At 35.3% G+C, this 16,939-nt stretch overlaps 2 protein-coding genes and 2 long non-coding RNA genes across 6 annotated transcripts; 1 reads left to right on the top strand and 3 right to left on the bottom strand.

Moving 5' to 3' along the window:
* Window positions 1-2,847: 2,847 nt before the first annotated feature.
* Window positions 2,848-4,701, bottom strand: LOC143460698 (NADH dehydrogenase [ubiquinone] 1 alpha subcomplex subunit 5-like). Its single transcript, XM_076958303.1, has 3 exons — window positions 4,560-4,701; window positions 4,327-4,488; window positions 2,848-3,071 (listed from the first exon to the last, which is right to left on the bottom strand). The coding sequence occupies exons 1-3, from the start codon at window positions 4,572-4,574 to the stop codon at window positions 2,907-2,909; spliced, it is 342 nt and encodes a 113-aa protein (XP_076814418.1). The 5' UTR covers window positions 4,575-4,701; the 3' UTR covers window positions 2,848-2,906.
* On the bottom strand, window positions 4,652-5,746 carry LOC143460697 (pre-mRNA-splicing factor SPF27-like). The gene has a single exon (XM_076958302.1). The coding sequence runs from the start codon at window positions 5,705-5,707 to the stop codon at window positions 5,093-5,095; it is 615 nt and encodes a 204-aa protein (XP_076814417.1). The 5' UTR covers window positions 5,708-5,746; the 3' UTR covers window positions 4,652-5,092.
* Window positions 5,747-12,551: 6,805 nt separating this feature from the next.
* On the bottom strand, window positions 12,552-15,368 carry LOC143461112 (uncharacterized). Of its 3 annotated transcripts, XR_013117997.1 has the most exons (3): window positions 15,235-15,346; window positions 14,434-14,578; window positions 12,552-12,713 (listed from the first exon to the last, which is right to left on the bottom strand). It is a non-coding gene; the product is annotated as an uncharacterized LOC143461112 (long non-coding RNA). The 3 variants fall into 3 exon arrangements; XR_013117998.1 differs by having other exon boundaries at window positions 13,018-15,368; XR_013117999.1 differs by lacking the exon at window positions 14,434-14,578 and having other exon boundaries at window positions 12,552-13,185; window positions 15,235-15,357.
* A 495-nt stretch (window positions 15,369-15,863) lies between these two features.
* Window positions 15,864-16,608, top strand: LOC143460142 (uncharacterized). Its single transcript, XR_013117832.1, has 2 exons — window positions 15,864-16,072; window positions 16,186-16,608. It is a non-coding gene; the product is annotated as an uncharacterized LOC143460142 (long non-coding RNA).
* The last annotated feature ends 331 nt before the right edge of the window (window positions 16,609-16,939 follow it).

Here is a 16,939-nt window from a genome sequence, read left to right as displayed (position 1 = left end):
CAGGAGTTCTATTTAAACAAATCAAAGATAAATTTTCGCAAACGGCAGTAGTAACATTAGTATTTAATAATCAAGTAGCGCAATTAATGCTGACGGATAAAAATAACAACGCGCTTTCAACTTACCTAGGTATGTAGATGTCAAACGTTGTTTGTCTCAGAACAAATCATTCAGTCTTGTAACGCTGAAGCCAAAGTCACTTTGCTGTTTTGCAACAACTTGCAGTCCAACCTTTCTCGCAAACAGAACAACTTACGTGAGCTGTCGAAACAGAAACCGTAGTTATTAACACAAGGGCAAAATATTAGTGTTCACTCATGTTTTTCGGCTCATGTTTGTTCAAGCATTGGTCTCGCAATACATATGGCTCGTGTCCAATCCCCAATGTAGCTACTATTATAATTCCTTTGGTAAAGCTTGAAAACAATGGTCTTTCTAAATTCGCCCTAGCTGATTTCTAAGTCCTAATTTCGTCATAATTTAAATATGAAATGTTTAGCCTTTCATAAAAAAACTGTAAACCTGTCCAGACCTAAGTTTCGAGAATTCGGACGCGTTTAATTAAGTGACCTATCACTGAGTCTCTTGGTGGCAGGTTTTGTAAATACAAAACTTACAATAATAAATTCAAGTAACTTTGATGTGAAGCAATTTAGTGTGGAACTTGCCGTGACAAGTCTTGGCACAAAATGAGAAAAATCGACGACTACAACATGATTCCTGCATTTGTTGCTCTGAATGCAACCGAATGGTTTTTAAGTCGGATTTCAAACTTTCCTGCATTGTATATATTTACAATTTGTAAGATCAATATTACCACAATGTAATCACGTGATGATATTGTTTCCGTCCGTTAACATTAATTATCAAACAATAAGTTATTTTTTGATTCCGTCGGTTACATATTAACTGTTTAATACAGACCGGGTGCACACACTTTTTTAACTGTATAATGCAATCTACAGTACCTTTAATAGCAGAATTCATTCATTCAGAAAATTGATCCAGTAATATATTGTATGTGTACTGCAAAATTGCAGTTGGCTGAATTAAAGGTCCCAGACGTTATAAACATTTGTGACTTAACTTTATAAAAGATCAAGAAAAAAATACTTTATAGGTCGCAATACGACAAAGACCGTGTTTGTTATGCCGTAAAAGATTAAATTTCATTTTGTATATTTTATGCTAATGATTAATGTCAACTTGGATATTCTCATAAACTAAAAAACCCATACTTTGACCTAACTCCAACATTAACAATAGTTCAACAGAATTTTTCAACATTTAATTAAATTTCTTTATTAACTGCAGAGTTAAATCTATCCTTGTAGCATAAGCAACAAAAACTTTTGACAGGGACATGAGCCAGTTCCGGGTTCCCGTAAAAATAAATAAAAGCACAGTACGTTTATTCATTTTTAGTAAACGCAACTACTGCATAATCCACATTGAATTAAACATTTCTTTTATTACTCCAAATATACTTGTGGTACGCCATCATTACGTTACCTTAACTTGAGTTTTATGGCAGGCTATATACTTACTATAGTATATAGAAATTGCATTTTTGAGTTACTATGTAAAATTCATGTTCACTAACACTACATGCATCTTTGACGCTTATAAGATAGAAATAAACTTGTGATCATATTGCTGTTTTTCTGACTTCTCGATATATTTTTACTGAAGTCATACTTTGATACGATCGAGCAACTGTATAATTACGTATACAAATATGATCTTAGTCAAAACTGTTTATCCTGTTTCAAAAACTTAAAAATCCATTTATCCTCTCTTGAATTTAAGACCTTTGGATTCTGTACAAGCTGTACTACTAACCAACTAGGCTAACTGAAAGCTTCTATTGAAAAAAGGAACCAAAACTGGGTTCAAACTGGTTATTGCTCAAAATTCAAATAATTGCGTTGCAAACACAAGTATAGTAAATATTTACCCTGAAAAAGATCAAATAAAGCTTTTAAGGTAACTTACAACCTACTCACTGAAGTTGCGTAAATATCAAACAGATAGAGGACTTGCACGATGACTCACAATCGTCAGGTCCTGCTATTACGCTAAGGCGTCCACTGCTATCAAATGAGACGGGATTCGTTATATGAATTCCTGTTGATGAATTAGTGCCCTGTTTTGAATTTTTGCCTGCAGGTGACTGTTATCAATATTTTTAACCGGCAAAAAACTGCTTTATATTTATCGTTTAATGAATGATTTTATTTTGTTGAACGACACCATTGACATTGTTTCTAAGAACGCGGTGATAGCGTTCACGCCAAAATGCGTTGCAATTGTATTCTATAGCGTAAATGACGCTTTAGTTCCACAGTGAGCTACTGATATGGCAACTGCTCGATAATTTGCATGGTGCGTTTTATATGCTGCCACCCTCCTTTTGACAAGAAATGTCTTCTGAAATCTTTTGCTTGCTTAATATGTATCCACTAGTACTATTGTTATCGATTTTACTGCTAATAAACACACATGCATATGTTATTTCTATAGTTCGTGGTGGTGCATTCAGGTAAGGCGAATTACTATCGACCGGTGATATATGGTTTTGCTTATATTTACCCATTAGCGACACGAGTGTTCAATATCTGCGCTTCAAAATACACGATTAGTCGACCACCATTTTGAATCCAACGAAGAAATTAAAGCAAGGTAGCAAACTACATGTTAACGTTCCCTGCTGACTAACTGTGGTGTATTTAAACTTTCCTGAGAAAAGATCTAGCGTTACGTCACTGTGTTTGAAATTTTCAGAAAACAACCTGGGAACCATTTCGTTTCCATGTGCTAGAAATATCAAAATCTGAACGCCAGAAATGGGCTGGTGCATACTATTTATTCGATGAAAATATTATTTAGAGAAAAAACGGGTTAAATCATGGCCAATCCCACTGCCCAGGAGGGGGAGCAGTAACAAGAGGTTCCCATGGTTTCCACTTGTTCATTTTGCGCGCGAGAGTCAATTCGGACTTTGCTTGTTCGATAACTTCTTCCAGCTGGCCTGCTCCCCATTTTTCCTCCAATTGCACAAGGTCGGGGGTCTGATAATAAAATGAAAGCCTAAGAATGATTTGACCTGCTATATATTGATGGCTAATGTCTGAAAGGTAATGATCATATTCAAAGTTATAGTTACCAGTATATACCGTATATAAAATGATTCTATATAAATATCCTACATTCCTATTAACTGATTCAAAATTTACTCCTACTTAAAATCTATGTTAAAGATATTGAAACGAGAATATGTTTATCTACTTTATCCAGCTTGCAAGTTTAAGTAGATATCTAAGCTAATTTGAAAAATTTATATAATATGTTGTCCTGAACACAACAACCAACATATGAAGTGTCTTCAAAAACTATCCGACTTTACTTTTCCCACTACAAATAATGTCATGTTGGTGAAGTGTTTTTAGTAGACTCCATCCTTCTCGTGCATGTATAAAAGTTTTTGACCTAGGTAGCTGCAGCTATATTTCTTTTATGCTTAGGGTTCATACTTGTAGTGCGCTGTTAGATTTTTGGTCTTATACAAAATGGCAAAACGAACCAAACAGAAATAATGCATTACATTCAATCTAAAACTTGGTGGTAGTCAAGTTGATAAAATCAAGAGTATTGGGCAGGCCTGTATGAAAACTAATACAACTGGTGTTTGGACACGATTCCAAAACAAAATGTTACTTGCTCCAGTTCTCTCTTGGAAATATCTGGCGTTACTAAAGCTCAAAAAAGCATGTAAGTGTCTCCGCAATGTTAAAGTACTGCTGAGTTATTTATTTGACCTACTTGGTTTTGTGCATCATGAATATGCATCAGTAGTTCGAAAAATGAATAAGGAATATACCACCGTAGCTTTTATGAAGCTGGATGTGTGTCACAAGCAATCAAACATGGGCGGTGAAAAATTGGAAAGTTTGCTACAACAATGCCCCCACTCATACTGCCCATGTAATTCCATTATTTTGGCCAGGTCCTTTATTCACTCGACTCAGACACCCATGGCTTCAATTTCTCCCTAAATCAAAAACTACTCTGAGATGGATGTGATCTCTATCACGATAGAAAGTTAAGGAAAAGCGACAAAGAAGCACCATAGCTTTGCAGAAAGGAGTTGAATTAGAGGAGTTACTAGTAATGAAGAAGGGTGTTAACTCCGAAAGGGGAGTGTTTTTGGCGATTCTGAAGCAAAAGTTCTTAGCTACATAAATCTGTATTTTCTATGCCTACATGCTGGCTACAACATTTTTTAACAAAACTCATACACATATATATTATGCACGACATGCTCACCTCTTTGATATCCTTTAATCTTTGACTTGCAAGTGTCTCTGTGTATTTTCTATAAACAGCACTGCTTGGCATTGCTGACACTGTCTTTAAAATGTTCTCGTATAAGATTTTAAGTTTTTTCTGTGGATAAGCTTCCACAGCCAAGCCAACAAGGCCAGTTGTCTGAAAAAAAAAAGAAAATCCTAAGCACGTTATGACACAGGCTAGGCAGAAATTCAGGATTTTACACCTACCATTTTACTGGCCATGATATCCAGTAGATGATATCCTTAGTCCAGTGAAATAAACAAAACCACCAGTCGTGATTAGGTATTTTACATCAAAATCTAAAACATTCAATAACTTTAATGTCAAACATATCTAGCAGCAAAAAGGACATCACTTATTCTAGCAATTCTAAATTATGATGTATATGAAAAATCATATTAGCATGTCAAGAAGCATCTTTTTAATGGTGACTCATGTAACTTTCAATGCAAAAAATATCTGCCAAAAACGTTTTCCAGTGTTATCACAATTGTACAATGTTGGAATATTTTTTTTACAATATACCATAATCAAAATGTATCCAAAAAGAAAACGTTTCCAGAAATCCTTTGGATATTTATCCTACCAAGGAATAATCACAAAAAGCAATATGAATGCATAAAATATAAAACCATGTTCAACAGTCTGTTGCCAAAGCTTTTGCCACATGCATGATTTTAACTCCTATAAAAAAATTGTTTGTAATGAAAGGCAGAGAAAGCAAGACAACTACCAATATTCAGCTATTTAAACTAATTTCCAGTTTGAGTTTCAAAATAGCTTCCTCAATTTCATAGTTTTTGCTGACCAGGTTTACCCATCTTGCCTCTAAATCTCGTAACCTTTCTCCCGCCTGTATTTGTTTGGTTTTACGTTCCCAATTTATGTCTTGAATGGCTTTCTTGACGTTTTGAAGCTTCGTCTGGGCATCTTGTAGCATCAAGACAAGATGATCATTGTACGCTCGCCAGGCATTGCAACCATGCTCCATCATAAGATCAAGATTTTCGATTCGAACTTGCTGATGTTGCAATTGAGCTTGGGAATTTTTTACACACTCTTCCCATGCTGTAATATCATTTCTCTGCCCACTGGGTGGCGTAGGAAGTTCATACCGACGCATACTCAGAAGTTCCATTGGCTGACGTGCTGCCAACCGCTCAAATTCATTTTTCATTATCTCTGTCTCAAATGCATGAGTGTCAATGGTCGGTATGTACTGAAGATAATTCCGTGTGGGCCGGTAACGTTTTGTTTCTTCTTCCACCATAGCAATTGCAGCTTCACGGACACCACTTTCTTCATAACCCTTGTCAAAGTAGGGCAGTGCATCAACAACAACTTCACCAGCCATTCTTACAAAATGCAATCAAAATATTAACAAAAAAACTTGCAATCTGTCAATGATTAGAAGTAAAAACATGCTTTATGACTGGGAGTAAACACTAACACGAACCTATTTCCAAAATAAACTTTTTAATCAAATGATAGTGATTAGAAATTACAACTACCATCAACAACATATTTTTATTCTGAACAGGCTGTGTTGGAAAACATGTACACAGTTAATAAATCAGCAACGCTTAACGAATTTTCAGGCTTGAAAACACATTTCATTCAAAATTTTTTTGCATGTTATATTATCATTAACATCATTGCTAAATCATTATAAGTACATCGAGCTTCTTTATGGTGAGCCTATTGCATTGATAGACCGATACAGAGCAAATACGGCAATACATGATATGCCAAAATTTGTGCCACGCCAAAGTAATATGATACTTTTAATATACAAGATAAAGCAAAATGGCAACTTTCTGCATGGGAGAAATCCGTGCATCATACAAACTTTAGGGTAATGCTAGAATTATCAAAGTAGCCCTAGCAACTGTACGTTTCTTGGAGAACAATTGTATATGACAGATAAATGGATTGAGCCTAAATTGATAAATTTGCTGTATTTTTGGATGAGAAATCCCCGTGCAATAAAAGAATCATTAGCTATTATATGCGCAATCAATTTTAATCCCTCGTGCACTTAACAAACTTTCCAATCTGGGTTTGAGCCAGGAGAAAATAAATTTGTGATACTGTAATTGCATGCCTAGGCTATACCAGCATTCAAAACTTTTTTGTAAACTCCGGTTCTGTTGTTTTCTTTTAAAATTGAAAACTGTTCATTGGCAGAGGGGTTACTAGCCCAGTAAATGAGGCGATTCTGTAATTCGGCATTTGTTCAGCAACCTTAAATTGTTTAAAACAATCTCATATCCTGATAAATTATGAAGTTCTACAAGAAACTTAAAAAATAAAATTTGTGCCCATACTAAAACAACCTAAGGCTAAGCACCATTGCAAAATTTCTAATAAAAAAATGCATGCCAGAGCTTTCTATGCCGCATTAGCGAAGAAAAGAGTAACCCAATCACCCAACGCAAGGGACAAATGCTGGAAAATCTACAAGTATAAAAATATAAGATATCTATGCTGAAAACAACTAATTACGGTTGGGGTAATTGTAATCGAATGTCAATCGTTAGCATTTTTTGGCAATCGAATTTTAGTCGAATAAATTCAGGATTCGTCTTTTGTAATCGGTTGATTATTCAATGGTTTGGGCACCAAAAGCATACTAATCGATTGACCATTCGATTAGTAGGGTACCAAAATGAAAAATGATCGATTTATTCGTAACAAGTTTGCTGTTAACTCAAATTGTAATCGATTTTCCAACTACTTGGCAGTTTTGCATGGTCAACAATAAATAGTTGTTTTCCAACATTTAACAGACTACATGGTCAATCAAGCATCATTTATTCTGCAACCAATGCCATTAACGCATCATAATCTTAATAACGTAAATGTAAAAGAACGTGCACAGCATGAACATGAATTGTAACGACAAAACTATCAGAACATAAACTTCTAGGAGGAGGTTCGCCTTACAGACGTTTGTTTATAACGTTTATTATTGTACAACGTTATTAAAATAGTGTGCAGAGCTTTTTAGATATCGTATATGTATCTGTGATAGTCAAGCGTTAACATATTTTATGTTATCTCGAAGCTGATGCAGCATATTTATGAGCAATTTTAGAGTTGAAGATACCGCTTTACTCAATTGATTATTCGAGTAATGTTCCAGAAGTAATCATTCAAGCTCTGGAAGGTGTATGAAAAGTAGTCGCTTATCGCATATTTGTTCAAAACGAACAGTTTATTCCAATTAATTGACCAAAATCTTAGAAAAATTGAATGTTTTGAATATTTTGCCCGCGTGTTGGCGTAATTATTCGATTTATTCGACACAATAGTCTAAAATATCCGATTACAAATCGGATAAAACCATTTACACAAACGTTTACTCGATTACATGGTAGACATAATCGCTCCAATTCTGCGACAAACCGAACTATTTAGCGCTGACTCTCTACTTATAAAGTATAATAATGAGCAACACATTTTGACCATAGTTTAAAATAAAAGCTTTGCACTCTAACACAATAAAATGTTTAATACTGTGATGAAATGAAAGTTCGCGTCTGTCTTTGGGCTCAATGTAACCATAGAATTAGAAAATCGTGCAGGCCTATTATGTAAAAACTGAATTTTGATTTTATCATATCGTTTATTTTTCGCCATTGACTCTGGCGAGCGACTATAACTGTGAGTCTGTGACTAGCTATGGCTATAATGAAACCGACCGTTTGCCAATTTAAATATTTCATACAACACACATTGAACCACGGTTGTTTTTAAAGAGAACTGACAAACATTTTGCTCGCAAGCATTATCTCCGGTTAAAATAACTCAGTCCTCGATCACCATCGTATTGTCATAATCATAGCAATAAGTTATATTAATTTCTTTTCTATAATGAATGGTGTATCACTGTATCGTATCTTTCGTTAATTGAACAACGTTTTCTGTATAATTATTGTATTTACACATTTCGTTAAACAAAGTATACTATAACCAAAATTAAACTAGATGAGCAATCGATTAACTACTGCCTGCTGACCGAAAGGTATTCTGTCTATGTATGCGTGACCGAAACGAAGGGGCATTGTTCACCTGCCTTCTATATATTTGCATAGTATTATACTTTGATTATATCCCGCTGTGGTCAAGTTGTGATTTGTATAATTTTTGTTATAGAGTGTACACAAAAGCATTGGCATTAAATCATAGCATCAAAAACGTCATAATAAGGAAGTGATCGTAAGATGCAGAATATTGCGTAGGTCTGCAAGTTACTAACATGCATGTTGCAACAATTTTCTTTCTTTGTACCATATGCGTTTTATGTAGGATACGTAGGCCTACACAACAGACTTCAGTAAGTCTATTTGAGCCGATAGTGAAAAGATACGTTTGCCTTTTCATACCTAAAAGTAATGTGAAAAAGTTTTTAAATGCTTCCACATTGTGGCAGGCAGTCTAAAACACGCAAGGTGTAGTAAAACAATACAGATCTACTTGGAGAAACCTTAGCTTGTGTTGTAGTTCGCATTCGAGTATTTTTAACAAATTGGTTCAATACACCTACGGTGCGTTTACAAAAGAGTAGGTTCCAATTACGTTTTGCCATGAAGAATGGAATTGGTGAACCAGGTTCCCGAGTTACCACACTGTAGGCTATACCACACGTTATCTGTAAGTTGTTCGATATCACATTACGTGTACATTATAGTGCCGCCTACACTCAAGGAAATCCCGGCAAAGACAATTTTTCTTTTAGCATTTTAGAATTAATAGAAAAAGTCGCACAACCGGGTTAATTGTAAAAAACAAAACTGGTTTGAAAAATTTATAATATCTTTCGAAAACCATAAATAAATCAAGGGGCCCATGCAGCAGGAAGAAATGTAAAATATAGCGATTTGTTTCAAAGAGCTTGCTTTTAGCGAAGTTCTCGTTGTGTTTCGAACCATAATCAGGCGAATAATAAGGCAGTTAGACTCATCAAGTATTCAATTACGTTCGCCCGCAGTAAAATCGTTTTTGTCGTTGAAGCTTGACCTCAGTAAGTGATTGCAAAGCTGGCTGTCACTTTGCTTGTCAGCCAGCATTTTAATCTTGTCTCGAGGTTTAAGCTTTATTCGATTTACTTACAAATTTCAAGATAATGAATGAGCAAGAATTTGAAAATTTTGCATAAGATTTTGGCTGCTTTTGCTGGTATAATCTCAACGACGAGACTACTTCACCGGCGTCCGTTTACCCAAGTTTTCGTTTTATACAGGGGTAATGAAAGCATTACGGTGGCGTAGTGGTTAGCAACGCTGCTCGTTTATCGTAAGGTGGAGGTTTCGTGTTCGAATGTTGCTATTTTTTGAATTTATTTTGGATGTAATTTAACCATGAGAGATGAGGTTTTGAGTCGGAAGGGATTAGTTTTAAACCAATTAGACTTCGAAAAAATGTGATTTTAATTTGAAAAATAGCGTTTATGTCAATTCGCAGCCCAGCTTAGTAATTTAATCATGAGAAGTGGGAGTTTGGGTCAGAGGGGATTATTTATATGTTAATTTACAGTTTGGAAAAAAATTAGTATGTTGTTTTAAGTTAAAAATTAGCATACGTTTCAATTCACTGACTAGCGTAATTTTAATTGCCGTTAAGCGTATTCATATTTTCCTAAACGGCGCAGATAAAATAAGTGACTTGTCTACTTCACCGGCCACCGTTAACCGAAGTAAAAAATACCAATTGCATAATCGGCTAGCCGTTTACTCAAGTAGCTTCTTCCAAATTCGACAACTAGCAGCTGGTGAAATAGACGCTTCCTAACCTCAAAGTACAGTAAGATCCCGGTTATGTTCGCAACTTGAATCTCAGCAGTTTGTGCGAACTTATGTAGTACCTGAGAAGTTACCAGTTATGGTTTTGTAAATACAGTAATTATACAATAGATTGTATTATTATGTAATATAGATATCAACAAAACTGAAATCGCTGATCAGCGACAATTCAAGACTGATGGAATTAGCCTTTGAATGAAATTAGCCTAGCTTTTTTGCATGTATAACAGACGAAATTTGCAAATAATATGCGCAAATTCACATCAGCTGACGATTTATGATATGGTTAATGAATCGTGAATTTTAGTTACGCTACTTGTTTAACTTTTTTGGTGACCTGTTTTCAGTTTCTGTAAGTGCTGAAAGACTTATGAAAAAGTTGAGCCTAGATTTTATGAAAAATTTTGCAAAGTTAATCGGGAAGCGAACTTAACCGGGATATTACTGTATTTTCCAAGTTGAGCTATAATGAACATGACCACATCTAGAGTTAGGACTCAGAAGTACTAGTCTATAAATAGAGCGGTTGAGAGAATAGAACGAGCGTCATAAATATCGTTAAAGGTTTTAGATGAACTGTTATAGGCCAATAATAGAAAACAAATTTATCTAGGTCGACGGCTTGCTTTACCAAATTGCATTATATTGATGACGAAAAAATACTGCAAATATCTGACGTTTTGTTTAATTACTGCTGTTTTATATTTTTTTGGTCACATATGTAGGTTTATAGGTATTGTTACTTTGCCAGTAGCAAATGCACGGTGGTAAGAGCTGCTACTAGCTGCTGCTACATCTGCTGCTACATCTTTTCAAGCTTGCCAGGATGCAGGACGAAAATGATAACTTATCTCACCAAGAGAACTCTATCTCTTCCCATTTCTTGGGTTTCGCATTGCAAGCTGATGGACTTACATCCATTGTGGTTGGTGCCGGCTTCTTTGTGATAGCCTGTGGGGTGACCTATGCGATTTGTAAATATGGACCTGCCCTTTTCCCCATGCTTAAAAGAAAATGTGTCTCTACCAGTCAAAATGGAAACAAAAAGGATTAACTGCATTTCAAAATTTACAACTTTGCAATATAAACCTCTTTGATGGTCTGCTCCCTTTGTAGTAAGTGAAAGCGCACAAACTGCATGCTCGTACACGTCAATTTAATGCATGTGTGTGACTCATTAACAAAAGCTAAAGTTATGACGATCTTAGATGTGTTGAGTCAATATTATGAGGTGCGACATTCATCTACATTATGTATAGCTATTGCTGCTTTTTTAACGATATATTTCATCAGTACAATTTATCGGCTATATCGCTATACAACAAAGTTATGTTTGTGCAAAATGACGATTAATTTGAAAAATATGGAAATAAAATCTTTAAAAAATTGATTATACACTTTTGGCCTAAACTGAGTCTGTCTTAGCTAACATTTGATGATATTCAGAAGTTATTGGGTGTTGGGACAAGAGATAGCGGCTCGTTGATCTATTCTACTGAATAATTTAATTTTAAAAACTTCAAAATAGCACGCATACTGTATATAGCTTTAAAAGTAATAAGGTACCTGTACCGAATAAGGCCCACCTAACACTTTTTTGAAAATAACTCAAGAACCATAAATGAGAATAGACTGAAAAATCGTATTGTATTAGTGAGGGTATATGACTACAACATATTCAAACCACAATAACTGACAACCCCTCAAAAAAATTTTATAAAGAAATTAAAAATTCCAAAAATGGGCCTTATTAGGAGCATAGGCTCCTAATAAGGCCCACCAATTTTGTGAGTATTTTGATTCAAAACATAGTAATAGACAACATATAACATTATTAGAAATTTTACATTTTAAGTTGTACAAACATTTAAAAAGATTCCACTAGGCGCATCAAAGTAATTGCAACAATTTGCCAACTGATGACTGGAACCACTCTTGAAGTCTGGACATCAATTAGCCAAGCATCTTGTATGGGCCTTATTAGGCGCATGTGGCATCCACGAAAAAAACGTCACATTTTTATCATCAGAAAAGTTTTAGCAAAAAAAAGTGCATTATCCTTTTCAATACTAAGTTGGTTGTTACATGAAAACTTCAGCCGGCAGACAACAGTTCATTTAACCGGCCAAATTCTCACTTACTTTTTTTCTAAATTAACAAAACCACCTTAACTGCAAGTATCAAATTTTTGTTGTGCTCTAGCGAATCGGTTGATCACGTGACAAGGATGAAATCTGGTAAACCATCATGAATTTATATTAGTTTTTATGTGGGGACAAAATCTTTTATTTATTTGCACGGGTTTGCGAAATATGAGCAATGGGCCTTATTAGGGACCGGGCCTTATTCGGTACAGGTACCTTAAGACTTGTTCGAAAATCAGCCCACACTATAAATAATTTTAAGCCTTTTAATTAACTTCAAAACTTCAGCAGCCAATGAATTTAATGGTCATACTCTGCTCTCGACAATACCGGAACTCAGCGATATATCATTACGGAATACTCCCAACAAGATACCAGAGATGGCAGACAGACACTGACAGACACCAGAGATCTAAAAATAGAAATTTAATTGTAAAGGTTTGAGATAACCTTGAGATTTTGACTTATAGTTCGGGTATTAGTGATGAATAAAAATGAAGAATTTGCAATAAATGTTTGGTTGTGATACTTTTACGGAGCTTGGATCATTCCGGTGTCGGGTTTAAGTAATGCCCGACAGACGACAATAACAATAACCCTCTGTCCACATATGACGCAATGATGGATAGGGATGATCGTTTTGCTCTAACTCCCATTGCCTAAGATTATTATTAACATTTATTTTAAGTCTTTTGCTCTTTAAATCTTTTTTCCACCTTTCATACTTCTCCTCCTATACATCTTCCCAAGTGTTTTCCAAATTACCAAACCATCTGCATCCAGAAATTCACTCATATTCTTGTTAAATTATTTGAACATATCCATAGCAATTGCAAGAAGACGAGTGGGCTAAGTTTAAGTACTTAGCTTCCATGCACTCCAACCTTAACTTCAAACAACTCCGGTAAATAATAGTAGTAGCAGCAGCAGTAGTAGTAAATAGCCTAACCCATCGCCGAAATATCAAAGCCAACGATTGAAATTCAAGGTAGTGAAAATTTTATCCAATCGATTTTAGTTCTATGCTTGTTTTTGTAGAAAAGTTATAAGAACTTTAAACATTAGTTCCTGAACTAATAAAAAACTGATTCTTTTGAAATATTGTTTGATATAAGCAATATACTTTTCATTGTTTGCCGACTTGACTCAAAGATTGGCAAAATTAGTTTCACTGTTTTGGGTTTTGAATTGGGGCAACAGGAATTTTAAGCGTGGGCTTTGTCATTATTGTTGCTGGCTGCTGTTGCTATAATCGAGAAGAAATACCTTCCCTCTTGAAATGAAATTTTCAAGTAACCTAATAGGAAATATCAGTGACGTCGGGCAAATTCAGCACAGAGCATAGAGGCCAAAGTAAAAATGATAAATAAACAAGCTAAATTTAGCCCAACTCGACGAAAAGCGATCCGGAGTTCCTCTTTCGAAACGTACTTATGTTTTTTGTTTGCTGAAACAATGGTAGAGGTTGGCTTGGAAACAAATCGGTGCTGGCACACAAATCGGCTTAGCAGTGAAAAACAGTTTTGATAGTGGAAGAGACAGTCGCTTTCACGTTAACTTTACTATATAGGACTACGTTGTTCTGAGGCAAAAAGCGTTGCACAACAACAGAAACATAACAAAGTGTACGCTAAATTGTACAATTAGAGTTTTGTCAAAAAGTATTAAACATGCTATTGTTAAAGGGAGACGTTGAAATTGGCGGAAGTGGCAAAGGCGGTAGCTAGAAAGTTTTTCCATTTCCTTTACGACTTAGAGAGTTTTGATTAGCTTGGCTCGTAGCCGTCGTTCGGTTAGTAGCCTAGTAGGCTTACTGTATTGAAGAAAATTGAAGCATTTATTAAAACAGAAAATTGTTATGATGTTTATTAAGCTATGGAACACTTAAAAGTAAACAATTATCGTCATAGTTAATAAAATTTCCAATCTAAGTAAGTCCATATACATTATTAAAATGTTGTCATCTTTCCCCAATAATGAACTTTGTTGCCTTCTCACCTCAAAATTATAGCGTACTGGACTATTAAAATATTCCAATCAGTATTATAGTTTATCGTTGCATCTAAAATCATCTGCGATTAAAATTTATACTCTGCTTTGAGTAAGGAATTTTGAGCGGTGCGCTTCATTACCTTTCGGACCTTATCTGCTGCAGGGTCCCTATGAATTGAGACGATGCGATCATCCGGAAATCTTTGTCTAAACGTTGACAAGTTTTTCTTTTTTGTCATTGATATTCGTTTTTGGTTTTGCAGTATACGCGGGATTTTTTTTTACCTAAATACATACAAAGTAAATACTTAAATACATACAACATACAAATATAGACTTATCGCGTTGATTGTTGAATTTGTTTTTCGGTATATTGTATTATAAGGTGTAAGTTACTTGTTATCAAATGCAATAAGGTCAGTTATCGGTAGAGTTTTTAAAGCTTGTCTTACTACCTCCTTGTATAGTAGGCCTACATGATTCATGAATTCGGAAAATCACAAAAAATTTGCGAATTTTGATTAAATTGAGATACAGTTTAACACGATCAATTTTTTATAACTTTTATCGTATACATCGCCTACGATGATGTTAGGTTTTGTGCGGTGGGATTTTTTCGCGTACCTGCCCTCAGCTCATATCTCTGTCAATAGTTTTTGTTGTTTATACTATAAGGAAGGATTAAAGATATCGCTGTGTAGTTAATAAAGAAATTTAATTAAATGTTGAAAAAATCTATTCAGTTATTAATGTTGGAGTTATGTTATGTTAGTTTATGAAAACATCCAAGTTATAGGTTAACTTTAGTCATTAACATAAAAAATTATTGGCTATAACTGCTTAACATGCTAACAGACACACTAAGCGGTGTCATGATATGACGTGTAAAAGTACAACAGTCGGACAGATTAGATTTAGACAGGTAGACTACGACATGTCACCTCAAAGATGGTAGCCGATGGCCAATGCTCCCTCTAATTTTTCACGAGTCTGAGCAAACACACTAACTCCCTGAGCGGTCCCTTGGACCACTGTGAGCAACATCAGACGTGCCACGTGCGCACTGTGGCCATTATTATGCGTTTATTTTATTTTTAATTCAAGTTGGATTTTTTTCTTGTGCGCAGCACATATTTCCTGTGCGCGGAGACCGTGTCAGCAGTGCGCATTTGCACACGCGCGCAGCTTAGAGAGAACATTGCCGATGGCTAAATTAAAATCTAATCAATTAATAAACTCGGTTTTGCAAATTCTGCAACGAACGTATACTGTATATAGTCTAGACTGGCTAAAGTTACCAAATTAGAAATACATTTCGATATACACCTTGATTAAATGTTTGTCCAAGGACGTTGTTGTAATGTCAAGTCACGTAGGCTACGTAAAGAAAACTGATTTTGAAAAAGGTTAGTTTTTGCTATTAGACGTACGTACAGGCTACAACATGCTGTACGTATGTCCCAAACCGAGCCACATTACAGCGAGCCCAGACCTCGAACCATTTCGCTATCGATCCACATTACAGCGAACCCAGCGCTCGAACCATTTCGCTACCGAGCCGACAAACATGATTGAACAGTGAACATTATATTTTGTCCTTGTATTAAGTACTACGGTTTTTGTTTCGACAGCTCCCGTAGTTGTTTTGTTTTGTAAGAAAGGTTAGAAAAGTTTGTTAAGTTGTTGCAAAACAGCTAAAGCAACGTTGGTTTCAGCGTTACAAAATCGAGTGATTTGTTTTGAGACAAACAACGTTTGACATCTAACCTATATACCTAAGTAAGTTGAAAGCGCGTTATTATTTTTATCCATAAGCCTTAATTGCGCTGTTGTATTATTAAATAGCATTGCCACTGCTGCCGTTTACAGCGATTTATCCTTGTTTTGTTTAGACTTTAGATAGAATTCCTAAAGTGTTCCAAAAAGAGACAGACATGGTGTCAACGCATGGTGTCAGCGAACTTTCAATAACAGCAGTATCAATTGCAGGTAAATTTGTAATTTCAGCTGTTGGAACTCCAGCCATCATTATTGCAGCCGGGATCGCCGCTGGGATTGTGATTTTCAGCTATCATGCAAGCGAGAAAAACAAACGCGATTCCCACAAATCGCAATAGTTTCAATGATCAAGGGTGTACTTTAGCCTCATCAATTTTTAAGTTGGTTATATTAATCAAATTGTGGCTTTTTAATGTCCAATGATTGAATATGTTTTCCCTGATCGTAATCTATACAAAATTATTTCTAAAATTTTGAAACAGTTATGTTTTAGAACTATACCGTGTATCAGAAAAATAAAGAAATTTAGGACAGGTTGGCAGTCCATATTTGTTTTTCAAACTCAGTCCTGTTGTTCTACAGGCTAGAGTGCTAGACCCTACCCAGTATACCGAATTAAGTTAGATGTTGTGATATTGCTAGCACACCGTTTTCTTTACAATCGGAGTAATAGGTCAATACACTTGCTAAGTAGCAGATGTGGGAAGGTGGTTGATCATAGAAAAAGGCATATTGAAGGATCATGTATTGACTATAGTACCAAGCAACTTACTCCAATGCAATATTACTCATTTTGCTTTTTGATTTTGTTCACATTCTTACTATTTCTTTCTTCTATACACTTCATAAGTGTCGACAACGACTTGG

The sequence above is a fragment of the Clavelina lepadiformis genome, chromosome 5 (genome assembly GCF_947623445.1).
Source record: "Clavelina lepadiformis chromosome 5, kaClaLepa1.1, whole genome shotgun sequence".
NCBI classification, from domain to species: Eukaryota; Metazoa; Chordata; class Ascidiacea; order Aplousobranchia; family Clavelinidae; genus Clavelina; species Clavelina lepadiformis.
Note: the sequence above shows the minus strand (reverse complement) of the source record. Positions and strands in the feature narration are given on the sequence as shown.